This window comes from Vulpes lagopus, chromosome 16 (genome assembly GCF_018345385.1).
Source record: "Vulpes lagopus strain Blue_001 chromosome 16, ASM1834538v1, whole genome shotgun sequence".
Taxonomy (NCBI): Eukaryota; Metazoa; Chordata; class Mammalia; order Carnivora; family Canidae; genus Vulpes; species Vulpes lagopus.
In genome coordinates, this window is record NC_054839.1 from 59,536,206 (window position 1) to 59,563,659 (window position 27,454).

The 27,454-nt window shown below is 44.1% G+C and overlaps 1 protein-coding gene and 1 pseudogene across 2 annotated transcripts in view; both read right to left on the reverse strand.

Annotated features, from left to right (window-relative positions):
* RCBTB1 (RCC1 and BTB domain containing protein 1) overlaps nt 1-26,026 on the reverse strand; it is a 49,286-nt gene extending 23,260 nt beyond the window's left edge. Inside the window, exons 1-5 of one of the 2 annotated variants that reach the window (XM_041731287.1) lie at nt 25,939-26,026; nt 8,639-8,714; nt 8,355-8,521; nt 7,620-7,770; nt 829-995 (exon numbers count right to left, since the gene is read on the reverse strand). In XM_041731287.1, the coding sequence (XP_041587221.1) occupies nt 829-995; nt 7,620-7,770; nt 8,355-8,480 (444 nt within the window). In that variant the 5' untranslated portion in view covers nt 8,481-8,521; nt 8,639-8,714; nt 25,939-26,026. The other variant, XM_041731288.1, reaches the window with a different exon arrangement.
* Nucleotides 26,027-26,756: 730 nt separating this feature from the next.
* On the reverse strand, nt 26,757-27,196 carry LOC121476846 (annotated as a pseudogene).
* Between the last annotated feature and the right edge of the window lie 258 nt (nt 27,197-27,454).

Genomic DNA, 27,454 nt, shown 5'->3' on the forward strand with positions numbered 1-27,454 from the left:
AGCAGGAGACTCAACCCCTTAAGGCTGAAGTCTACTAGCATCAAAAGAGCAGTCGTGATCACATAGGTTATCTTAGAAAAAGAGTGTGTTCCCACCTGATTTCAGTTGTGCGCACAGGGCTACTAAGTTACCACTATACCAAATATAAATATGGTCATTATTTTATTTTTTAAAAGGCACTTTCACAGTAGTCAAAAGTGCTAACAACCCAAATACCCTTCAACAGATAAATGGATAAATATGGCATATACGCACAATGGAATATTATTCAGCCTTAGAAAGGGGGGAAATTCTGACACCTGCTCCAACGTGGATGAACCCTGACAACATTATGCTCAGTGAAACAAGGCAGTCAGTCCTACAGGATAAGCACTGCACGATTCCACTCATAGGAGGTACCTGGAGTAGTCAAACTCAAGGAGACAGAATGGTGGTCACCAGGGGCTGGGAGGAGGATGGAGAGTTATTGTTTAGTAAATATAGATTCAGCTTTGCAAGATAAGAAGACTTCTGGCAGATGGATGGTGATGATGGTTGGGTAACAATGTAAATATACTTTAACGTCACTCAACTGACATTCAATAAATCACATGGGTATAAAAATATGTAAGTTTATTTTAAACATATAAAATTTGCCATCCTAACCATCTTAAGCGGTTAGAGACCACGGCAATGGTCCAGGCATATGATAAAATGGTTGCAGGAAGTGGTTCTCACACATCCTGAGGTCTGGCTTCAACAATTCTTAAAAAATGACTAGGATGGCAATTTTGTATTATGTGTATCTTACCACAGTTTGAAAATAAAGAATAAAAGCAGGGCACTTACCTCTCCATCAGCTGCCAGAGCCATTGAATGATGTGAGCCACAAGCTACTTCAACCACTTGCTTGATCAAGAGATTGGTACAGACTTGGATGGGAGCGATGCCTTGGTTGGTGGTCCCATTCCCAAGCTGGCTATATCCATTATGCCCCCAGGCATAAACGACCCCATCTATATAAGACGGCCACACACAAAGAATCAACTCCAAGAAGGAATGGTAACTAACTCCTGTACTTTCTTTCCTGGACTTCGCACAACTTACTCTCCAACCTTATCTTCTAGGTTAATGACAAGTCCTTTCCTGAATGATTTTACATCTGTCTACCTTGTTTTCTCATCTGTACCTCACCTCTTTTCCTTACCCTTCATCAATGGTTACTTTGTAGGGAAGAGGAGGCAACGTAAAAGAAATTAAGATTGGAGAATCTTTTGGTAATCAAAAATTTAAATGTGACAAATAAAACTATACAAGAATTAGAAGGAAAAAAACTAGTGCATGCCTCCGTAACCTGGGAATAGGGAAGACTTTCCTATGACTCAACATCCAGAAGCAATAAAAGGAGTGATAAATCTATTCACATTTTTCTTAAGACTTTACACGGAAAAAAAAAAAACCACAGGCAAAGAAAAAATTAAATATTAGAAAAAAATACTAATAATTTCTATTACTAAGAGATAATACCTCTAATGTAAAAAGAGCTTCTACAAATACACAAGACAAAGACCAAGAACCTTTCAGAAACATGAACTGATGGTTCACAGGGAAAGAAATGTAAATGACTCTTAACCATATGAAGAGATGCTCACCCTCTTAAGAAGAAAAATGCAAATTCAGAAGATGGGACTCCTACTCAGCAAGGCTACCACCTAGCCACTACCGGTGCCGGAAGCCCCCCACCCCCATGTCAGAAACAAAGACCAGTGCAGAGTCCCTGATACAGCATCACCCTTTTAAAGAGACCAACTAGGCATCTGGTAGTAAGTGGACTCTAACGGACCCTTTCCATCCTGGAAGGAGCTGCCACGCATACTAACAGAAATCAACATATAATCGGGGTCATGTCTCCTGCCCACAAGGACTCAGCACAACTCTATGGGGACTTACAGAGTATTTAATCCACAGAGTATCTGATCCCACAAAACATCTCATCAGACCAAGGCACCCACTTTTAGCAAAAGAGGTACAGTAGTGTTCACATGGCCATGGGGCTCCTGGTCCTACCTCATGTACTGCAGCATGCACAAGATGCCAGCTGGACACAGCGATGACAAGCTGGCTGAAGGCACAGCTGAGACATCAGCCTGGAGATGAGACCATGTGAAGATGGGATGCTAAGCCCCAAGGTACATATTCGAAATCAGTGACCACTGTATGGTGCTGTTTCCCTAACAGGTACAATACATGGGTTCAGGAACCAAAGTGAATTATGTGAGTGACCCTACTTAGTAACCATCACTCCCAGGGACCAACTTGGGGAATCTGTGCATCCTGTCCCTGAAATGACAGGTTCTGTAGGTTCAGAAGTCCTGGTTCCCTAAGCAGAAACACTTCCACAAAGGGATACGGAAAGAATTCCACTGAACTTGAAGTGACGGCTGCCACAGGCACTCTGTGTTCCTCTAGGCAAAGGACCAACGGGAAAAAAAAAGAAGTCACCCCCACCCCCAGCAGGGGCAACTGACCCAGTAGCAGGAAGAAGAAGGACAGCTACTACGTAATGGGAACAAGAGAGGAATGTGCTTGGCAAGGACATGAAATTTGGTACTTTTGGTGCACACTTGCCCAACGCTGGTGGTAAACTGAAACGTACAGTAGCCACAGCCAGAGTACAGCACGGTTAGGGGCTCGTATACCTCACGGATGAGCATCTGGGTCACACAGTCAGGTCAGCCCCCTGGGCCAGACGCTAGCCAAATGTAAAGGGACTCTAGAAGGAGTGCTAGAGGATGGAGGCAATGAGTGTCAGTTGTGGCCATGAGACTGGCTGCAGCAGAGAGGCTGTAATTCATCCCACCAACAGTCTTCTTGTTTTTCCTAGGAAAAGAGGCCCTCTAGAATCTGGAGGAGCTATTCCCAAAACTCATCAGAAGACATGGATCTGAGCAGTACATGGGACAGAATGGATGAAAGCTGTGCTGTGTCACTCAGATGCCCCTCAGGATTAAGGACCTCATTCTTGGGCAGCCCGGGTGGCTCAGCGATTGAGCGTCTGCCTTCAGTTCAGGGCGAGATCCTGGAGTCCCAGGATCAGGTCCCACATCAGGCTCCCTGCATGGAGCCTACTTCTCCCTCTGCCTGTGTCTCTGCCTCTATCTCTCTCTCCATGTCTCTCATGAATAAATACAATCTTTTTTAAAAAAGGACCTTATTCTCCAGATGCTAGGCTGCTACCAGCTGCCTGTTCTCAGCCATTGGTCCTCTCTAGATTTGCCCTTGGCAATCACCTTCTTGCTTATACATTATTTTACTATTTTAAAATAGTATATATACTTATCTCTTCCCTTTATACGTGATGATGCATAGGAAAAGTGAGCTTCATGAGATGGTCTCCATTCCCCAGAAAGCTTTCAAAGCAGCCCCATCTAACAGGGCACCAGCATCTATTTCCCCAGCCCTGCTCTTGCCACACGGTCTCTGACAGACTAAAGGGCAAGCTTCGGGATCACGTGAGGGTCTGGCAAAATCACCAAAGGATGGAAACAGTGCAACCATACGCGGCTAGAAGGGAATGTGGGGAGTGGGGGTGGGAAGGGCACGGGACAGGGAGAGAGCACAGAGGGGGAAAGAAGCATCCCATGAAGTTCTGACCTTCAAGGACACTTGGCCTTCAGAGACCGGATGCTGAGTCGGAGAAGTGGTCACAAACAAGTAACTCTATAAGTAACCTAATTTAATGTTGATTCAGAAGACAAAAAAGAATTCTACAAGCCCTAAGTCTACATGGAAAATGATAATACTAAATGAATGTTGATCTTCAGAGTAGTCACCAGATGGGACTAATTTTTTTGTTTTTTTTAAAGAAAGGTGAACTGCCACATGTAATGCTTTATTTGGATGTGTCTAAGGTCTTGGAAGCTTGACTACCCTATTTCTCCTACAAATGGACTTTGAGAGCTTGTCTGGAGGTTCTAGCAGGGGAGCGCACCTACTCGTACACCCCTGACGATTCGGGGAGGGTGGGGAAGGTCATCCTCTCTGAGCACGCAGCGTCGGGAGGGATGCACATGGAGCGGTGAGGGAGGAAGGGGACACCCACCACCCAGTCAGAGCAGCTGTATCAACCCTGGCGATCAACAGGGTGACAGATGTGGCAACCAGATCACTCTCACATCCTAGATTCCAATTTAATAATGTAGCACTGATCAAAACATTCCTAAAATGCACACAGGTTAGTAAAGCATGAAGAACTGAACACATTTTTAATCTATATTCTTTCCCCAAAAACCTACTGAAATATAGTGAAGGGAACAATTTTCTTCAAAAAAGGCACAAACACTCAAGGACAAAAAGGACAATAAAGAAGAAAATAACAATAGCAGGGATGTGAACAAAATTTTGGAAGATGGAAGGCAGACGGATGTGTTAAGTTAACACGGCGAACCAGAGAAGGGAACATCCACGTCTGCAAAAGGAGAAGCCAATTACAACCCTGGAATCTCAGGGAGGCCCAGGGATCAGGAGGGCCCAGCCACCACAGGAGATGTAAGGGCTGGTGTATCTAAAAACAGGAGTAGTTAAACCCCAAATCCTCATCCTCTTCCTGTAGGGTCAGGCAACTACCCCTTCCCAATGCTGGAATAAAACAAAAGACCTACAGCATTTAATTGCTGTGAATTTCTTACTGCGAAACAATTTCTCACTTTGTCCAAACTTCCTTCCCTCCCTTCTCCTACATAACACGACAAAGAAAATGAGTTAGGAAAATAATCTAGAGAGGCCCTGAAGGCCTCCATTATCCATGGAATACGACAATATTCTAGAAATGAAGAAATTTTCAGACTGAAGAGTCAACAGAATGATGAATACATAAAAATTATCCATACCAGAGTACATACTCATGATTTTTTCAGAAAATGGGGAACAAAGAAAAGATCCTTAAAGCTTCCAAAAAGGAAAAAAAACAGTCATATGCAAAAATAACAGAAATCGCAATGGCATGAGAATCTCAATAGTAACCCTGAAACTTGAGAGGTGCGATGACTTTAAAGTTCTGAGGAAATAGGATTTTCAATCAGGAATTTGATTAAGTCCAGCCGAACCACTGAACAACTGTATGTGTAAAATGAAGACATTTTAAGAGAATGTCTCAAAGATTTCTCTCACACTCCTTTCCTTGGGAAGCTACTAGAGAATGTGTTTTCACCTAAATAAGGGTATAATCCAAGGAGGAAGACACAGGGCACAAGAAATAGGGGATCCAGGAGCACCAGGGTGGCTCAGTTTGTTAAGCATCTGCCTTCAGCTATGGTCATGATCCCAGGGTCCTGGGATGGAGCCTTGCATCTTCGGGCTCCCTGCTCAGTGGGGAGTCTGCCCCTTTCCTCCTCATGCTCTCTCTCTCAAATAAATCTCTAAAAAAAAAAAAAAATAGAGGATCCAGAAAGGACAAAGGGGGTAAATGAAGTTCTGGGCTGAGAGCTGGGTGGCGGGCCGACAGTGACCAGTACCAGTTAGAACGTGGGGACAGAGGGCTCCAGAGACAACTAGGTGATCTCAGATGTGCTGAGACACAATACTGCTCTATGGACAAGTGTGGGCATAACGACAGACCTATAGAAAAATAAGTGAATGAACCCCAGGAAAACAAACAGTTGTACAGAAAGGTGATGGCTCAGCTATAAATCACACAGAGTCCTAATGATGTAAATACTAAATATTGATTTAACCAAAAAGGTGATACTGCTATAGTGAAAGGATTGGGGGGGGAAAAGAAAGCTAACTTCTAGCTGCCATGATAAAAAGTGGAAAGATAAGATCGAAAATTGAAAATTCAGAAAAAGTAGTGTTAAGCATGTTAATTTAAAAATATGAGATTAAACATGAGAAGAAACATCTGAAGGAGTTAGAAGTGGTTCCCTTCTGAAGGGCAGTTTCTAAGACTGAGGAGGGGTGAGGCAGAGGTTCTTCTGTTTTTTACTAAAAACCATATACTACTGATGGCTTAAAGTGTTTTAAATGGTTTCATTTGTTTTAAAACTATTTGTTATATATATAAAACATGCACAAATACTTGTGCCATGCGTAGATCTGATACATAACACACGTTTAAAGTATATTGTATAAAATGTATAATAATCAAAATTGAATTAAAGAAAAATATCCCCACAAGAAAATCAGTTATTATATTTTTTTGTTTTATGATTATTTGTGTTTAGATCTTAATTTTAACACTCAAGATAGTTAAGACTACATGATCTGGACTCTGGAAATAACTCCAAGAGTTATAATTTTCTAAGATCACCACGTTGAAGAAAACTAAGAATTTAAATATGTATGTTTTAGGAGTACCTAGATGGCTCATCCATTAAATGCACGACTACTGATTCCAGCTCAGGTCATGACCTCAGGGTTGTGAGATCAAGCCCCACACTGGGCTCTGCATTCAGCAGAGAATCAGCTTGAGATTTTCTCTCTCCCGCTCCCTCTGCCCCTCTTCAACTTGCACATGAGAGTACACACACATTCTCTCTCTCTCAAATAATCTTTATTTTATAAATAAATAAATACATAAATAAATAAATAAATAAATAAATAAATATGTTTTAGTGTGTTTGCTCTAAAAAACCACCCCAGTGTTTTATAATCAGAAAGCAATGATCAGTTAAAACTGGTGTTTGCTAGGAAAAAAAAATCAAATCATTAGGTCACAAGACATGACAAGCAGAACCAGTCAGCAAAGTAGTAACTGCTTGAAAGAGCCAGTGTGATGCCAGAAAGCATGGTTACACAACATGGAAGTGAGATCATCACCTCATTATGCTCAACACCAGTTATATCCTCACTAGACACTCATGCTCAGATCTGGATCTCACAGCTTGATAAAGAGGCAGACAGCTTGGAATAGATTCAGATTTGAGTTAAAGGCAATTAAAAAGCTCAATACTAAGACCTCTGGCAATATCCGAGGAAGCTGTGATTACTCAGTCTGGAGGGAGAGAGAAGCAAACAGAAAGCTTCCCCAAGGAAAGCAGAGGGTCTCTGCTAGAGAGAGTGAGAGTTAACATGCTTAAAATATAAAGGGAAGAATTCAGGTTATACAGAGTCCCCGTTGCCCACAGTGCAGATAAATTACCAGAGAAGAATGTTATATTCTCCTTGTTCAGTGGTCTTAGGGAGGCAGAGATTAAGAGGAGAAGAATCTTTCCCACATTCTTTCCAGATGGCACACACATGAATGCCAGGGACTAAACCAAGATTTCTTAGATTCAAGATTCAGGAACTACACAATGAAAGGAAAACCAGCATTATGTGTGTGTATCAAAATGTGCCAAGTAAAATCTGAAAGTTGCCTTGCTACCAGAAATCTATGGAAAAATCAGGCTGAAGGACTATTTCATTTGCTGTATCTAATCTTTAACAACTTTGCATTAGCATTCTAACGTTTGCTTAATTTGCGAGCAATGTTATGGCTGCTCCAGAATTAGCCTGAAGTGCTTAACTTTTAGTTTGGTATAGTTCCCAGAAATTAAGAAATAAACCATTCAAAATTATTTCATAAGGCCCCACCTCCCCTCAGCTCAGAATTAATGCTCGATTTCCCACAAACTGAAAAGCTGGCTTTGTTCCCTCTTTACCTTCGGTGCTGAGAAGGACATGTGGTCCACTCCCATAACTAAGGCTTTTAATCTTCTTTCCACATAAGGCTTCTAGCTTTTTGGGTACAAGTGTACTCTGATTATCTCCAGTTCCTAGACAGTTACTATAGTTCAGTCCAAATACAAAGACCTGGAAAACAAGTAGTTTTGTCTCAGTCAGTTGGCCTGAAGTTACACCAAGGCCCCTTCTCCACTCTGAAAATAAGACACACTAAGTTCAGTGTGACAGCTCAGTAGGTAGGAAGAAACTGACCTGATTAAGAAAAATTAAGAAAAAAAAACCTCTGCTGCCATAACTTAAGTTTTAGCATATCTAACCATACTATGGAATTCAAAGAGTAGTAGAGGGTTGAGGGGTAGTAAAACTGAAGAAACTGAAAGGAGAGAGAGATTATATTAGACACAGTCTTCTTGAATTTCAGGTTCTTTTATCCCCAACCTTTTCAGAGGATTAGGAGGTAGGCCTTGTTGGATACACTTGGGATAGTGGTAGGAGAAAAGATTGGAAGGAAAGTAAGGGCCAAGGGGATAAAGTGCCAAAAAACATACCAGGGAAAGTGGAATGAATGTGTCTATGGATCTTCCACTGCAATATTTCAAAACAGAGCTTGATATGAATAAATTTGCATTCTGGGATGATCGGCTGGCCACAATCTTTTCTCAGTCTTCAAACTTCACACTCAAATTCCACTCCGCATTTTGAGAGATTCTTACCTCATCATTGTCAGTAACGTACAAGGCTTCATTGGCTGAGGTGCCAAAGACACACGCTTTCCGAATAGATGCAATTTCTTGAGGTGAGAGCAGAGTGAAGATTGGCCACTTTCCTACATCCACCATGACTCTGGATTCAAGTAATTCTTATAAATAAGCCGACATCTCTGTGGTAACGGAAAAGATCCCAAGAAAAAGAATGAAATAACCACTAAACTAACTTAAAAAAAAAAGGCACTGTGAATAAAAGGAAACAAAACCTAATTCCAAAAGAAACTACCTACCTTTGGTTAAATGGATCACTCACTTTCCCCAGCAACCTGTCCAATCCTTCCTCCACTGTCAAACTTGGGCCTTTCTCTGCAATGAGAGGAACAACTTGCTAGAACCAGCTGTTGGTCTTGCCTACTTGCAAGTCAGTACTTATCTGTTACATCCATACTCATGCAACCAGACAGCAGATGATGAACAGGCACGCTAACCGGATGAAACCACGCGCTCTCGTCAGGTATTGTTTCCTTAGGTTACTGAGATAAAGTTACAGGTTACAGTACTAGTTTGTCTAAGACACTGAATTCTTGCTTAGGAGAGGGAGGGAGGGAGAAAGGGTGTGTGTGTGTACATGAATGTTATAAAAATCAGAATCATTACCTCTACCTCCCCGCTGTCCCACTACCACCTGCAGGATACACCCAAAGATCCCCATCCCTTGTAGAAAACCACTGCCATACCAAGCGGCTGTTTAATGATGGGAATGGGACATCCCTCAGGGGAGTCTAGAGTGGCAAGAATATCAAGAAGGACTAGCCTAAGATATACTGAATGAAACCATAAAAGAAAGGATTTATTCTGGTCCTAGTTTCTATGACCATATTTTCTACATATATACAGATCAAATTTCATTTCACATTGAAAAAAGTTATCGGATGAACAAGGGAAGACAACTCACCCTCATCTCAGTGTTCAAGGTCCTAACTATAGCTTCCATGCAAGGGACAATTAGCTTAAATAGTATCCTATAAAAAGCAGACATAGGTATAAATTTCCAAAAACTCTAAACTTGACCTGTTTAAGGAATTTTATACAAAGAGCCCTGGTCATGCCTCCAATTCTTCTAGGGTTAAAAAGCATTTCTAGAAATTCCAGGGAGCTACACAGGCACAAAACCCTACCACGCCAAGTGAGTTTCCATTCTGGCTCTTACCTCTGGAAATTGAAATAGAATGAGTTTATAAATACAACCAGGATTTCCTAATGAGGTACAGAACTCCTGAAGTTCCTTCCTACTTCTCTCCTCAGACCTCTAAAAATAGCCAAGAGAGCCAGGCTCAAGACCAAGGCCTTCTGGGGTCCAGGACCTCCGAGAACACCTTGGGGCTTAGGTGTACTTAGCCAAGGCCTCAGTTTTCACCATCCAGGGAGACTTTTCCCATCAGCACTAACTTGGATGACAGGGAGGATGACTGCTATGCCTCAAGAATCACATCACATATTCAATAAGCATTAAACACAATCAGGACGAGCTACTCCCCATCACTCCACAGCAGACTCCTGAAACAACATCTGAATGCTCTGAGAGGTATGAACAGGTGCATGCTGGTGAGGACACACAAAGGATTTGGGGAAAGGTAAATAATACATAAACATGTTCAAAAATGTACACGTACAACTAGTACAAAGGGGTAAAGGAAAGTAAGTCTCCCTACCATCCCTCCCCAACCCTCTCCTCAAAGGCAACCACTGTGGACAGTTGTCGCTAATTCCTTCCAGAGGCAGCGTATGCTTACAAAAGCACTGGGTGTATGTGTGTGTAGAAGCCTTCTTCCCCTTAGTCGACAGCACATCTTGGAAAGCATTCTAGATTAGTACATGTAGACGGACTTCATTTCTTTTCACTGGCACTTATTTTTTTTAAAGATTTTATTTATTTATTCATGAGACACAGAGAGAGGAAGAGACCCAGGCAGAGGGAGAAGCAGGCTCCCTGCAGGGAGGCCCGACGTGGGACTCGATCCCGGGTCTCCAGGATCACGCCCTGGGCTGAAGGCAGGTGCTAAACCGCTGGGCCACCCAGGCATCCCTCACTGGTACTTTTAAATAGCATTCCACCCATCAAGTTAACAACTTATCTGCTTCTACTGAGACTGTTGAAGTCACTGCTAGTCTTTTCCTAACACAAACAAGCCTGCAATTATTGTCTACATGTATTATTGCATATGCACGTCTTTTTTAATATATACATTTATAAGATAAATTCCTAAAAATGAAGCTGCTGGGTTAAAGTCTAATTGCTATTTTATCTTTTTTTTTTTTTAAGATTATTTATTTGAGAGAGCAAGCACACAGGAGGGGAGGGAGTCTTAAGGCACCACCGGGCACCCCAAATTGCTATTTTACTTTTAACAGTTACCTCAAATTGTTCTCTACCGAAGTAGTGCCAGTATATAAAATAACCACCAATGTATGGCAGCACCTCATTAGCCACATCCTTACTACACAGCGTATTATCATGGTATCTTGGTTTTGTTTCAACTTGAATTTCTCTTATGATGAGTGAGGCTGGGCATCATTTAAAAAAATAATCACAATAGCAACAATAATAACTGATACTTCTCGAGCAGTAGGTGCGCCAAGTGCGCCAAGTACTGTTCTTGATATTTTACATCTATTAATTCATGTAATCCTCAACTTACAGACAAGGAAATAGGACACAAAGATATTTTAAGAATTTGCTCAGGGCAGCCCCGGTGGCACAGCGGTTTAGCACCGCCTGCAGCCCAGGGCGTGATCCTGGAGACCCTGGATGGAGTCCCACGTCGGGCTCCCTGCATGGAGCCTGTGTCTCTGCACCTCTCTCTCTCTGTCTCTATGAATAAATAAATAAAATTTAAAAAAAAAAAGAATTTGCTCAAATCATAAAGTGGCTGACTCAGGGCCTGAAGCCGCACAATGCGGAACCTGGAATCTGCACATGCACTCCTAACCTCTTGGCCTCAAGCGTCATCCTTTTATAAAGTCCCTTTTTTTCCCTAATGGACTATTGTTCTTTTCTTTGCTCTTGATTTTTGTGTTCTTTATATAGTATGATTGCCTTAAATGCTCTTAGAAATAACAAAAAAAAAGATGCCTCCTACCCTGCACCCAAATGGCCTGCTTTGTGTCTCTTACAAAACAGGGAAGAAGTCACAAGAAAGGAATAGTATAAATGAATACAAGCAGAATGAATTCCAAATAAAAAAACAATCCTTTATTTTCCTAGAATATGAATCACATCAAAGTCCTCAAAATTTAATATTGTATTAATATAGAATTTTAAATAAACAGGGAAAAGGGGAGGGATTTAAGTTAGCCAAAGAAAATATGATTTGTCACATTTAAAATTACAACACAAAGGAGGGGCGTCTGGGTGGCTCAGCAGGTTAGGCGTCTGCCTTCAGCTCAGATCATGATCTCAGGGTCCTGGAGAGCCCCCCATCGGGCTCCCGCCCAGCGAGGAGCCTGCTTCCCTCTGCCCCCCACCTCCACCTCCCTGCCCCCACTCTCTCTCTTGCTGTCCCTCAAATAAGGTAAAATTTTTAAAAAATTACAACACAGAGGGATACTAACATTCAAACGTACACAATTTCCTGACAACAGCACAATTATTCTGAAGTCATGAATCAGTCACACAGGCAACTATGCCCCAAGGGTCTGGCAAGCTACTGGAAAACCAGGCTTCCATAATGATGGCTTATTATGCGAACGGAGTTTACCCATCGTTGAATTACTTGCAGCTTTATTTTACAAGACGTCTGTCCAAAGTCTTGTACATTAAAAGTCAGCATCAAACCAGGTCATGTATCCTACAGGTCCACACCCCTCACGGGATCAGAAGCATTGCCAACAGTCTGCATGGTGGGAGAGAGAGTCCTGAGGCGCAGGCTGGCTTTTAACTAATCAGGGTGACGTGCCACCTACCTTTACGAGCCTGGGTTTCTCAAAAATCCGTCCTATAAAACTCTGTAATGTTGTGGTCAAGCTGGGATGAACGAGCTGCAGGGGATTTCAGGTGGCGTGAGAACGAGGGCAGTACTGCTGCCCAGGCAAGTCATTACCCCGACAATCCCGCGAGGTGGGTAAAGAGCAGGAAGGAAGACACTGCAGTGACCACGACTGCTGCGGCCCCACGGGAGGCAGCCTCACACACATTATTTCATCTTCTCCATACTCCTGTGAGGAAGAAGGGCCGTAATCCATTCTTCGTAGATGAGGAATGAGGCTCAGAGGTAAAGCGACTTCCCAAGGTCACAGAGCAGTGAAAAGCACAGTCCGGACTCAACCCCAAGCCCTCTGAGTCTTCTTACATCAGAGAACATCAGCCCTGGCCCCTGCGAGGTTAAACTTCTCGAATATTACTTCCTTCTGACTTTATTTTGCCTAATACTGTATACCAGCATCTGTCTTTAAAATGCTTCAAATATAAAAAGTACTTCTCCCCACCCCCCAAAAAAATGTGTTCCCTCATTTGCTTCCATCTAAATTTGGCTGGTTAAACCCTGTGAATGTCACTCATTCCTTCCTCCTTCCAAAAACCACTAAGTAGCAGGCTCCGGAGACCAAATGCACCTTTGTCCTCAGGGACTCCCAAGAGTGTATGAGCACAAGGTGCCTCCTTGGCTGCAGGCTGCTAAAGCACAAAGGATGCCTTCGCTAGACTCGTCCAAGCTGAGCAGCTGAGGACACGAACAGGGTATCCTCAGACCTCGGACAAGGTTCTCCTAGAGGTTCTGTGGAGTAATTAAAACTCAGGATGTGCTATGTGCTGTACAGATCAGATCAGTCCTGAACTCGGGCATGTGGCATATCTTGTCCTAAGGCAGCATAATGTAAATGCAAATATCATCAACATTTTCTAATTAACGCAAAATGACCACCATCATCATTACAATTAGATTACTGTGGTGAGATGTTTAATTTCTCCATTTACCTGGGGGCAGTGACACCTTTGCTAATATTTTTTTACTAAAGATTTTATTTATTTATTTATTTATTTATTTATTTATTGATGAGAGAGAGAGAGAGAGAGAGAGAGAGAGAGAGGCAGAGACACAGGCAGAGGGAGAAGCAGGCTCCATGCAGGGAGCCCGACGTGGGACTCGATCCCGGGACTCCAGGATCAGGCCCTGGGCTGAAGGCGGCGCTAAACCGCTGGGCCACCCGGGCTGCCCAACACCTTTGCTAATATTAAGAAAATCATACTAAGTATCATTCTATCAACTTTGTATGTCTGACTCTCTACCACAAAATTATAAACGGTGTATACTACTAATCCAAAAAGCTAAAGCAGGTGGAATCACTGGAAATTAACTAGCATTTAACCTGTTATGAAATCTAGACCAGACTTAAGAACCCCTGTGGCTGACAATGAATCAGAAATAGAAGGATCACAAGAATAGTATTAGGCTTGCTCTAATGTCTTAGGACATCTACTAAATTTGCCTACACATCAAGAAGTAGTAACAGATTTGTTCTAATTCTATGGATTATACTTTAAAGGAATATAAACAGAGTTCAACATCATTTCATTTCAATCATCACTCCGGAGGTTGCAAACAAACTTAGATGCTTCAAATAGTACTATGTGGAAATATTCTATTAATATACTACCAAAAGTAGAGTAGTATATTAATAGTCGTATATTAGCAGGAGCCACTACTAATAGGGAAGACTCTTCAAACGGCCCGCCCAACCTAGGCCATCCTGGATAGGCACACCCTTTGGTAAGTATTCAGCAGTAATTAAGCACCCTAATACAGTACTATGGCTTCTCCTTCCCTAGTACTATGCATCCGTCAAATGAATCATCCCAAAGGAGTCGCTAACAAAAAGCTAAACTATGAGCTTATTCCCACGTTAACAAAAACACACAGAACACCCTGCAAAAAACCAAGTGTATCTGTAAGGCGCAGCTATGTTCAAACACAGTATGTGTTATAGGATTACAATTTTCAAAGTATAATACATACAGATAAAAGGACACATACACACCAAATGTATTTCTCTGTAGAGAGATTAAAGGTAATGTTTTCTTTCTTTGTACTGTTCAAATATATTCCACATTTCTGTAACGAACACTTTGTGACCAAAAGATAAATATTTTAAATGAAAATTAAAGCTTAGTTATTTGAATTATATATACCCCCTAAACTGTTAAAAGCTGAAAGAGGTATTCTGGTCTTAAATTTACAACCTAGGATGGCAGAGTGTTTCAGACAAATCTGTAAAATAAGTTATTAATATAAAATTAAATGTAGAAAGTGGGAATGTAAAACGCTACAGCCAATGCAGAAAACTGTATGTCAGGTCCCCGAAAACTAAAGACAGAATTAGCAGGTGATCTAGCCATCCCGCTGCCAGCATACACACAAAGGGCTGAAAGCGGGGACTTGAACAGAGAGTCGTACACCAACGATCATAGCAACATTACACATAACACCCAACACAAACATCTACCAACAGATGCATGGATAAACAAAATGTGCTATCTGTATACAATGGAATATTATTTGACCTCCAAAAGAAACAACTGATGCATGACACAATGGGGATGAACCCTGAAAACATTAGGCGAAGTGAGACAAGCCAGACACAGAAGAACACAATTAATTGTATGACTCCACTAACATGAGGTATCTAGCCTGGTCAAACTCCTAGAGGCAGAAGGGAGAATGAGAGTTGCCAGGGACTGGGGGGAGAGGAGAACGGGGAGTTACTGTTTAATGGGCACAGAGCGTCAGTTTGGGAAGACTAGAACGCTCTATGGAGACAGGCAGTGATAACCGCTGCACAATATGAATGTTTTTGATGTCAGTAAACTGTATACTTAGAAATGGTTAAAATAATTAATTTTATGTTATGTATATTCTACTGTAATTTTTGAAAATCAAATTATGGGGGCACCTGAGTGGCTCAGTTGGTTAAGGGACCAACTCTTGGTTTTGACTGTGCTCTGTGGGGAGTCCACCTGAGATTCTCTTCCTTTCCCTGTGCTCCTTCCCCACACACGTGCGTACATTCTCTTGCTCTCAAATGATCTTTTTAAAAAATTAAAAATAAAATTATGATCCCATGGATTTACATCAACCTGTATTAATAAGCTCAAAGCTATACATTTTTATTTTTATTTTTTAAAAAGATTTTATTTATTTATTCATGAGAGAGAGAGAGAGAGAGAGAGAGAGGCAGAGACACAGGCAAAGGGAGAAGCAGGCTCCATGCAGGGAGCCCGATGTGGGACTTCATCCTGGGGCTCTAGGATCTTGCCCTGGGCCTAAGGCAGGGGCTAAACCGCTGAGCCACCCAGGGATCCCCAAAGCTATATGTTTTTAAATTAAATATAGAAGTGTTCCAGTCCTAAAAAATATTTTTGAAAAAGTAAAATCATAATTAATTCTGTCTTGGGAAGGTAAGTTTAGATTAGAGAAATCTTAAATGGAACACTTCTAAAAGACATACAGCCTTCTTAGAACTTTCCAGCATATATAGCAATTCAAACTAAACCAACTACTTGTTATGATGACCAGTCCTCCTAGAGATTATTATAAAAATGAGTTCTAATCAGCATGTCAGTTATATTAAATAATCACCTCTGAGGGCAGCTTGGGTGGCTCAGTGGTTTAGCACCGCCTTCAGCCCAGGGGGTGATCCTGGAGACCCAGGATCGAGTCCCACGTCGGGCTCCCTGCATGGAGCCTGCTTCTCCCTCTGCCTGTGTCTCTGCCTCTCTCTCTCTCTTTCTCTCTCTCTCTCTCTCTCTTTCTTTCATGAATAAATAAAATCTTTAAAAAAAATAGTTTAAAAAAATCACCTCTGAAGTACTTCAATAAGATAATCTTTTTTCGGGGATCCCTGGGTGGCTCAGCGGTTTGGCATCTGCCTTTGGCCCAGGGTGCAATCCTGGAGTCCCGGGATCAAGTCCCACGTCGGGCTCCCGGCATGGGCCTGCTTCTCCCTCCTCCTGTGTCTCTGCCTCCCTATGTCTATCATAAATAAATCTTTTTAAAAAAAAAGATAATCTTTTTTCTTTTTGCAACATTTTTTTTTTGCTTATTACTTAGGAAGTACTTCCTTATACAAAGCATTAATATGTTCAGCCTCAATTGTGCATTAATAAGTGAATCAATGATTTCTTGCTTTTCTGCCATATGGAAATAAAGCAAGAATAGTGCAGAAATAAGAAAGCAGAGGATGGAAGCGTTTTAACACCTCAGAGGATAATAGGTCAACTCATGTGGATCTCCATATTTTCTCTGGCACTTGAAAATATACCCTATACTCCCAAAGACTTCTTTTGTGTCCATTGGTACAACAGATCAAAATCCCATTCCCTAGATGGCTTTTCCCAGTGAACCAGCACTGCCCCTCAGAAAGCTCGTGGCATGGAGAAGTAAAGGTTATTTTGTTTTACACTCTAAAAGCAAATTTAGTCAAGAGGACAAACACCTTCCAATTTTAGAAATCTACATTTAGAATGGAAGACTAAAGGAGTAATGTAGCAACCGATCTTTGGATCCCTCTAGGAGCAATTTATTTTCCCTTCCCCAAGGCACCAAGTAACTGTTAAAGGAAGGTTTGCTTTACTGATCTAGCAGAAAATATATCTGAATACATTTACAGGATTTTAAAAAACAACAGGAAATGGAGAAACTAGTAAAGGAAAACTTTGTTTTTGATAAAATAATGCTCTCAATATTAAACAACGCTAGAAATTAGAATTGTAACGTACTAGCAAGTGGCTTCCACACGGGTATCAACCCTCACTTTAACCTGCACGTATTTGGCACAAAGGAGACGGATGCAACGTCTGATGTGGGAGAGTCCACATCAGAACGTGTCTCCTGCTGATCTAAAACAGCTTGCTAAGGAAGAGGTCAGAATACCGTGAACAGCCACGAGGCTGGTTAGCTGGCACCAAGATCCTGACTCTTCTAGTGGCGTCATTCTTGGGGCAGGAGGGAGTGTGTTCCCTTCCTTATCTCGGAAGCCGATATTCTCACAGTAAACATAAAGGACTCTGAATGCTCAGTCCCCTTAGAGGTGGCCTGTATGATCTTCAACACACCAGATATGGCCTGGTACAGACTATTTCAAACAGCTACATCAAATATGAAAAACGACTTTGTAATTGCAAAAAACTTTATTTAAATTAAAGCACTTATATGTACACTGAAAATCTCTAATAGAGGTTTTTTTTCTGTTTTCATAAACTGGATGGGTAATGATTTATTATCAGCTTAAGTTGCTAAGCTGCCTTACAACAGGAATTTATTTATAGTTAATGAGCTATTGATAAAGTCTAAGATGCCTCACCAAAAAAAGCACTACTGTAGGATATCGTGAACAAAATAATAGCATATATTAATTCTTCCTCTGACAATGACCCCACACACCAAGAATGTTGGGGGAAATCATAAAGAGCAATACGTTCATGGTCTCTGGCTCCTTTTTTTTTTTTTTTTTTTTTTTGGTCTCTGGCTCTGAAGAGATTATGGTCTTTTTAAGATTTTATTTATTTATTCACGAGAGACACAGAGAGGGAGGCAGAGACAAAAGCAGAGGGAGAAGCAGGCTCCATGCAGGGAGCCCGATGCGGGACTCGATCCCAGGACCACGCCCTGAGCCGAAGGCAGTGCTAAACCACTGAGCCACCCAGGGACCTGCGAGATTATGGTCTAAAAGAAAGATCCTAGGAAGTGGAAACCTGGAACACAAATACAAGTAGAATAACCGGACAACAGAATACCACATACAAATATATGGTCCATGTGATACATATGAATGTATAAATGGAAAAAAATTATGTGCACAACAGTTACAACCAAATGAAAATGATATATACTGGAAAACTGCTACACGAAATTCCAGAAATCAAATTCTTAGTATCCTAGCAGATGATAAAAATGTAAGCATTTCCTCAGTGAAGGTCACCCAGTTTCCTGCAGGAATGAGGGTTTTTCATAGCTTTCTTCCTTTTTTCACCAACGGAAGTTCCTGTCTGAGCACAAAAGATTTAAGTGTGTACCCATCTTTCTCTATTTTTGAGTATCGCATTTTAATTCTAGTAAGACTTTCAAAGAGATGAGTTGTAGGGTTTTAGGCTAACTTCTGGGGTGCAACTCCACAGCTTGTCATGTCACACGTCTATGCCACAGCAAAATAAATTCAGGAAACCTCTCAAGTTACAGAAGAGCCAAATGTTACTCTCATCAATTTCTGCCGTACTTCTTCTAATGGTCTTTTTGAGACTGAACAGATGCTACACCTCTGACTTAGACGCCAAATGTATTTCCAAGGGCCAGACGGGCCTCTAAGACTCAGCCTCAGATTTTTATAAATAAAAATACACTTTAAGACTGCTGCAGCCATACTGTGGTGTGAGTACTGCAAAGAAGCAAAGTTTCAGAGATACTGATGCTTTTACCGCCCCAGCTACTAAACAGCTGTCATTCACTTCTCTTTTCTGCAAGTTTACCTGACTACAAGAAAGAAAGGGAATGTCCTGAATACTTGACAAATTCCATAAAGACAAAGGGGCTCTGAGAATGTGGCATTCTCCAAAAGAGTTGATGCCATCCTTCAAAAACACAAAGATGAACAGGTGACAAGATAATCCTCCTACCTTTGTTTAAAAACAGACCGATGTTTTAAAACTCCTAACATAGTGACTGCCCTCTTTGTCATCAGTTTTGCTCGAATTTGTTACTCACCGGAGAGGACATCTATCACTTCCCAACACAATTAGCAATTATGGTCTCTGGCAGCAATTCTCCATCCCCCCCGCCCCCCCCAATCATCTGAAGGGCCACTTTCATTTCATTGCACAGAAGCTTTAGGCAATTCTAGGACAGAGTATCTGACAGCTCATTGTAAGTGAAGAAATAATTCAACTGAAGCCACGTGCTCAGGTTAGAAAAGCAAATAACCCAAGTGGCAACAGTATTACCAGAACAACAACAACAAGGTCTCCAGGGTTGTGAAGCTGACTGTAATCTTATAGAAGTACTGTTTTTATGAGATACTTCTATTTTTAAAAGGCAAACAGAATGGAACTTTGATGATCTGAAGTAATTCCTATAGTTTTGTTCTTCTTTGCGCCAAACATACAAGGCTTTGTAAAACAGATCACTTCAAAAATAGATGGGTCAAAAGGCTAAAGAAATGGAGAGAACACAGTAATGCTTGATTTTATTTTTCTAATGTGTTCAAGGCTGGAATAGAAGGACCCATGTTCAAATCCATTTATGGTATCGTGAACCTTTCCTACATGAGCAGCTCTCATGTGATTTCATCTACTAGTGTCTGCTGGCCGCATTAAAATATCAACCATACCCTGTGATGGCCCAAAGCCAAACTGAAATTCCAGCAGTGGACGGGCAGAGGCATGCAGTACTCATTCAATAAATGCTTACCTGATGTCCTCTAGGTAAAAAAGCCCCAAAGCCACCACCACAACCCCCTCCCCTGCCCCGAGCAGAACTTACAAGGGGTCAGGGGGGTCTAGGTGCATAAAGAGATGTTCACCAGAGCGAGCGGCCACTGCTCTGCTGGGGAGGCGGGAATGCCATGGAACACCAGAATCGCCCAGTGGCAACTACCTCTGAGAAGACAGGCACCGGGAACGGTGAATGTATATGCCAGGTGGAGGGACTGAAAGAAATGTAGCAGGGCTGTAGCCAGAAAACTTCGCCTTCATCCTAAGAGCAACATTTAATCACTGAAAGATCTTAAGCAGGGAAGTGGCGTGATCAGATGTATGTCTGTTAAAGATGACTTGGGCTGAATGCAGAGACCAGATGGGGATGAAGAAAGAGAACACAGAGAGCCCAAGGTGGCTGTGGTAAGGCCGGCAAGAAAGCAGCCCGTACCAAGGAAATGGAGATGGAGAGGCCTGGACAGGAGACAGACTCAAGAGGGTTCTTTAACTGACGGAATGGGGGAAAGGACCTGAATGAGAGGAAAGGAGAGCTAAGGATCATACCCAGCTGCTCAGCTTAAGTGACAGTGAACCGTAGTGCCACTCGTTAGGACAGAGAACACAGCCAACTTCAGGGGGGAGATGAGGAAGTCTAACCTGGACATTTGAAGTTTGGCTGCCAGTGGGATATCAAAGTGGCTATGTCCAATAGGTCGATTTATAAATCTAAAGACCAAGAAAGAGATCTGGATTGGAGATCTGGAAATTTGGCCTGAGATCACCCAGGGAAAAATGTATGGATTAAGGGGAGAAGGGGATCTTGGAAAGAACTCTAAAAGTCCAACAGCAGAGAGACAAACCCCTGCAGAAGAGTCTGTGAAGGAACAGGCACAGTAGGAAGAAAACCAGGAGAGCACAGCATCATGGAAGCCTAGGGACAGGGATATTACACAAAGGAGGTAGGTAGTGCCAAGGTCTAATGGTGCTGAGACCAAACTAGGTAAGGACTGAGGTATGTCCACTGGATGGAACAAGAATCACTGGTGACCTTCGCAGGAAGAGTTTTGGTGAAGTTGTAGGTGGACAAGGCCAGATTGCAGCAGGTTGAGGAACATGTGAAAGATGAAGAAAAGGAAACAATGAATATAAACAACCTGTTCACAAAATTTGCCTGTAAAGGAAAAGTGAAATAGCTAGGCAGTAAATGAAAATGGGCTGGAATTGAAGGTCATATTTTGAGTGATCTGTTTTAAACATGTTAAATTCTCAAAAAAAATTTTTTTAATGCTTTTGCTTTCAAGTAATCCCTACACCCAACATGGGGCTTGAATTCACATCCCCAAGATCAAGAGTCACATGCTTTACGGACTGAGCCAGCCAGGTGTCCCAAGAGACTGAAAAATGTTTAAATGTTAGTGGGAAGGAGCCAGTAGAGAGAAAGATAAGGACAGGACACAACCACTGAACAGGGTTACTAAGGAAGTAACACGAAGTGGAATGTGAAGCAGAGGTGCAAGACGAGTTGTAACAAGGAGGCGTGTCTTTGTGAAAACCCAGGAGAAAAAAAAAAAAAGAAAAGAAAACCCAGGAGAATGAAAGGACAGATATGGATGGAAGTGAGTTTCAAGGATGGGGCATCAGAGTTGGAAACGATTTCTCTTCTTTTTCTCCCTCTCCCTCTGCAGCTTTCATTTCCACCAGTAATTTAGGAGGATTCCAACCTCCCCATATCCTTGCCAACACTTATCAATGTCTTTTCTATTACAGCCATCCTAGTGGCTGTGAAGTATCTCATCGTGGGTTTGATTTGCATTTGACTTTCTTCTGAGGTCACCTATTTCTCCCTGCAAAAATGGAAAGCTTTCTCTTCAGAGGAAGAGGAAAAATAGCAATAGAAAATGGAGGCGGGGGGAGGGGAAGGTATGGAAAAGGTCTGAGGTCTGAAAAGCAGCCACCGGGGAGGAAGGGAAAAAGCACTGAGCAGAGGAACCTATAAAGGTGTTAAGACGGAGTCCAGTAGAAGATGGAAAGCTTCAGTCTGTAAAAGTACCCATCTGAGCTCCTGTGAGTTTTTTTTTTCTCTAGTGAAGTAGGTGGTTGGTTTGTTCGTTTGTTTGTTTTCTTAAACTGATCTAACCAGACTTGGAATGGGAAACTGCTCACTTAAACATAAGGAGACAAGCGCTCCCGAACAATACATCATCTCTCTGTTGAAAGTCCTGTATATACACATATGAAATGACAGTCTGCGTAAGACCCACTGTCCCTGACCCCTGAGAACAAAGCACCTCACTGCAGCAGATCTTACACTTGTACTCTAAGTGTTTATGACTATGATCATGGTACTAAATTCATCAACTGGCAAACTGCAAGAAAACACCACACATCCATCACCTCGATAATGGGTAATTCCTTTAAAACATGTTAACTTAAGACTGGTAATAACCAATTACACAAAATGATTTTTGACTTAACCAGTTACCTTGCAGAGTACAAGATACAGTCACATTATTCGGTGAAAACTAATTCAGGAAGTACATCCTTATGTAGTGTGAAATAAAGATTTGATAATTTAGAGATTTATCACTAAGGCACACTACTGCATACGCTGCCCTCAATTCTGTGCTCAGGGATCACATCTTGGGACTGACTTATGTGAACCTAGATTCACACCAAGGGTTTTATGACGCAAGGTGCTATGTTGTTGTTTCAATCATCTTTTGCTGAATAACATACCATCCCAAAACTCCGTGGCTTAAGACAAGAGCAATTTGCTATTTCTTTCAATGCTGTGGGTTTTTTTTAAAAAAAGATGTTCTTTATTCATCAGAGACAGAGAGAGAAAATGAAAGGCAGAGACACAGGCAGAGGGAGAAGCAAGTTGCATACACAGAGCCTGATGTGGGACTCAATCCCAGGACTCCAGGATCCGCCCTGTGCCAAAGGCGGCACTAAACCGCTGAGCCACCCAGGCTGCCCTCAATTCTGTGTTTTGAGTAACTCAGTTGAGGTTACTCATGAGGCCTCACTCACATAGCTGGGCCACTGCAGGTGGCCTCTCCTCCTAGATTCCATGGGAGCAGACACAGACCCCATATCTTAATGGCAGGTGCAGCAGTCAAGCATAGTGATGGGAGATACTGCTGGCAGTGATCATGGGAGGCGCTTTACCACAGCTGTCAACAATATTACTAGAGGTTTCCACTCTACTCTTCGAGTTCATGACTGAAGCACTGGAAGGGGGATAGAAAACCTTTTCTTACGCATTGAAAAGAACATCTCCGCAAACATACTCCTCTTTTGCCCCCGTCGAATGCTAATCTCAGGAAAGCCACAGAATCTTCTTTTCTAGGGTTGTGGGAAGGATAGGCGTCATCTTTCGAGAATAGCCTGAGTATAGTCTTAACCAACTGAAATTCATGATCTCCTGAAAGGTCACACAATTTATGAGGTGTTCGTATGATCTCATTTATTAAAATCTAACACTAAAAAAAAAAAAATAGAGGCATCGAGGCATCCCCAGCTATTTCAACTCTTACTATTTAAACTCTTTACCTAAACTCACAATCAAATACACCTGGCTAAATTAAATTCTTCAATATTCAAACCCTTGCTCTTGCCTCTCCTAGACTCTGGTATGAACTAGATTTGGATATCACAGTATCCCTCATAACCCAGAATCTCACTCTCTGACCACAGCAACCCAGTAAATTTGTATAGTAAAAAGGATGTATGCCCCCAAAACATTAACTGTTGTTATCTTTAGATACTATAATTACAGGTCATGTACATTCTTCTTTATGCTTCTCTAGCTTCTAAATTTTGTTTCCTTGCAAAATCAAAAAATTAAAAAAAAGAAAGGAAATCTATAACGTGGACTTAATGTACCTGGAATTTTAAAGAATTAAGTCCAAATTGTGGGTCAAATACATAATTGATTTAGATAGTCACTTAGTTGATCTCCTCCAGGAAGTCTATGCTGGTTGAACTCAAGCAACATTCACCATATGCCTCCTGTGCATCCTTCAACATGTACACAACATGTAACATCTTTAGACTGTTTTTTTTTAAACCACAGAATATCTTTAAAATGTGTCCTTATGCCCTAGTTGGACTCTAGCCTCCTTGAGCACCCAAATCTTGTTTATGATGCATGACGGTTTAATGCAGTACACACAGAAAAAAAAAAAAAGTTGAATAATAAGAACGGTCTTTGATCTCCTTTCAGTTTCATCCTGGCCACACTGACTTTTAGATAGAGGAGGACGCGGTCTCAGACTTCCTAGTTTGAGCTGCTGATTCTTAAGATAAAGCCAAGCTTTTGCTAAAACCTACAGGCGCTCTTTATTTTCAAAAATTCAAAAGAATTCTTTTGAGCTGCAAACTTTGATAGCTTTTTTATGGCTCTGCTTTCTGAAGTTCCCAGGATTTGATCATCTGGGCCGCGGACATAAAAATCAGTGCAGAGCAAATCTCTTCAATGATTAATATCCTTCCTCTTCTTCTAGAGGGAAGAAGAAATAGGACCTGTCTTAGAAGTACTTAATAAATAGACTGGTATTCGCAGGATGGATTAAAAGATACCCAACCCACAGATTAACTGCTGTATTAACAGAATGGACATAGTTACCTACTCAACCCTGAAAGCGTTTCAAAGAGGTGAAATGCGGGACGGGGGCGGGGGACGGGAGGCGAGGGACGGGAAGGGGGGACGACGGCACGACCTCAAGGGTTGAGCACCTGCTTCTGACCCAGGGCGTGACCTCGGGGTCTCGGGATAGAGTCCCGCATGGGGGAAGGGGGGCTCGAGGGTTGAGCACCTGCCTCTGACCCAGGGAGTGACCTCGGGGTCCCAAATCGAGTCCCGCATGGGGAGGGGCGGGACTCAAGGGTTGAGCACCTGTCTCTTGACCCAGGGCATGACCTCGGGGCCTCGGGATAGAGTCCCGCATGGTGGGGGCTCGAGGGTTGAGCACCTGCCTCTGACCCAGGGCGTGACCTCGGGTCCCCAAATCGAGTCTGCATGGGGAAGGGCGGGACTCAAGGGCTGAGCACCTGCCTCTGACCCAGGGCGTGACCTTGGGTCCCCAAATCGAGTCCCGCATGGGGAAGGGCAGAACTCAAGGGCTGAGCACCTGTCTCTGACCCAGGGCGTGACCTCGGGGTCCCGGGATCGAGTCCCGCATGGAGGGGGCGGGGAGGCTCAAAGGCTGAGCACCTGCCTCTGACCCAGGGCATGACCTCGAGGTCCCGGGATCGAGTCCAGCATCGGGCTCCCTGCGTGGAGCCTGCTTCTCCCTCTGCCTGTGTCTCATGAATCAATAAACCAATCTTAAAAAAAGAAAACCACACACACACACACACACACACACACACAAAACAAAGGTGAAACGCACCCAGGGCTCACTCCAAAAGGGCACTTTCTGAAGCCCCGGGCACACTGTAAAGTGCCCTGGGCTCGGCCCCCCCCTGCGTTCCCTCCAGCACGCTGCGCCCCGGGGGCCTGATGTCACCGCCCCACGAACACGGCAGCCTCGGGGCAGCCTCGGAAAACTCCGTTTTTGCCTCCAAGAGCTAGAATCCCGCCCCCTTCCCACCTCCGCGCGCCAAATAATAATAATAATAATATAATAATACAAAATAAAAGACGGGCCCACGTCCAATAAGCCAGAACCTGCTTCTAGGCACCAGTGTGCTGCCGCTCGGGCGCCCGGCAGGGCCCAGCTTCTGCAGAGGCGACCCCGGGGCGGGTCAGAGGCCGCCGCGTCCCGGGGCGTCGAGGGCACCCGGAGGGGAGCCGGGGGCGGGCGCCGGCCGCAGGCCCAGGGCTCCTCGGTGCGCCCCCCGGACGCCGCCCTGCCGGGGGGGGTCCCCGGGGCGCGGGCGGCCCAGGACGGGGGCCCGACGGGGTCTCCTCGGGGCCCGCAGCCGCGTCCGGACGGAGCCGGGGAAACTTTGCCCGCGCTGCCCCCGCCCTCGTCCCGGCTCCCGCGGCTCCCGCGGCTCCGCGGCGGCGCAGACTCCTCCCGCCGGGCCGCGGAGGGAGCCGGGGGCCGAGCCCGCAGCCCCACGGAGCGGGGGAGGACGCGCACGGGAAGGGCGGCCCGCGAGCTCGCCCCCACCCCCGGCTACCTGGACGCCAGCCGCCGCGTCGCGCCGTCCGCACGGGCCCGGCCCCGGGAGTCGCCCGCCTGCAGCCGCCCGGCGCTCGGGAGGCGCGGAGGGGGCGGGGCCGCGGTCACGTGGCCGGGCCGCCTCACGTGACGCCGACGCCGCGCGGGGGGCGGGGCTCGCGGGGGCCGCGGGGGGCGGGCGCACGAGGCGGGGGCGGGGCCTCGCGGGGGAGAGTGGCGGTGAGCTCGGTGGCGGTCGGCGCGCTCCCGCGCGGGCTTGGCGCTCGGCGGCCCGGGGCGCCCTCGGAGCGCTCACTGCGCACGCGCCGCCGCCGGAGGCACCCTGGCGGGGGGTGGGGGGGGCCTCACCGCGACGGACCCTCCCCTTCTTCGTGCAGGTGGGTGACCTGAGGCCGCAGGAGCTCTGGAGGCCGCGACGTCTCTACAGAGGATCGCAGGGCGCCCTGGGAACCCCGGTCGCTCCGTGGGACGGACGCCAAAGTCCTAACTCCTCGGCGGAACTTTTTTTTTTTCTTTTTCTTTTTAAAGCTTTTATTTTCATTCATGATAGAGAGAGACAGAGGAGCAGAATCAGGCTCCCTGTGGGGAGCCCGACGCGGGGGGACCCTCGGGGTCACGCCCGGGGCCCCAGGCAGGTGCTCAACCGCTGAGCCCCCCACCCCGGGGATCCCCTGGGCAGAATTTTCTCTTTTTTTCCTTTTTTTTTTTTTTTTTTTTTTGCCGTATCATTATTTTTAATGTCCAACGTTTATAATATGAGGGGCAGGGCTTTCTCCTCAACTCAAGTTTATAAATTTTCAATTGGCTTGTGTCTAATTTGGTTTCTGGGGAGACTTCATTCAGGTCCTCAGTGGTCATCTGATCATCTGATCAAATGGATTTATGTTTTTGGCCTTCTCCAGCTCTTTTTCATATTCTTCAATCCTGGCCTTTGAGAGGGACAGAAACTCAGCACAGCTTTTCACATCTTCTTTTTCCCCAGCATCCACCTGGACAGTGTATTTATCCTCTGGCACAGGAACCTTCAGGGCATTAAACTTCTTCTCAAAGTCATCTACCAAGCCAGCCTTTGCCACATTGGCCTTGTAGTAAGCCCAGTCGATAGCAGGTGGTTTCTCAGGAAGAGGAGCCAACCTGGAGGTTAGCGTGTCATTCCAGGATTCCAGGGAGTCGGCAATGGCCTTCTGGTTTCGGGGTATGATCTCCCCAAAAGCTACCCAGTCAATGGTTTTTAGAGCAAGTTTTCGCCCCGCCATCTTGAGATCCTTCACCAACCTCAGCGGCCCACTTGGCAGAATTTTCTAAGCAGTGTTGTTCCAACGGGCCGTTCCCACGTGAGCTCCCACGAATAAACAGAAAAACAAAACCAAAAAAGATCAGTATCCCCAAAACTCAGGTGGTCTCCTGGAGGAAGGCCGCTCCTCCACACCTCCCGGCACTTCAGCTGTACCCGAGGCTCTGGCTCCAGAGAATTCCGATTTTCCTGGACTGCTCCACTTTCTTTGGATTACTTT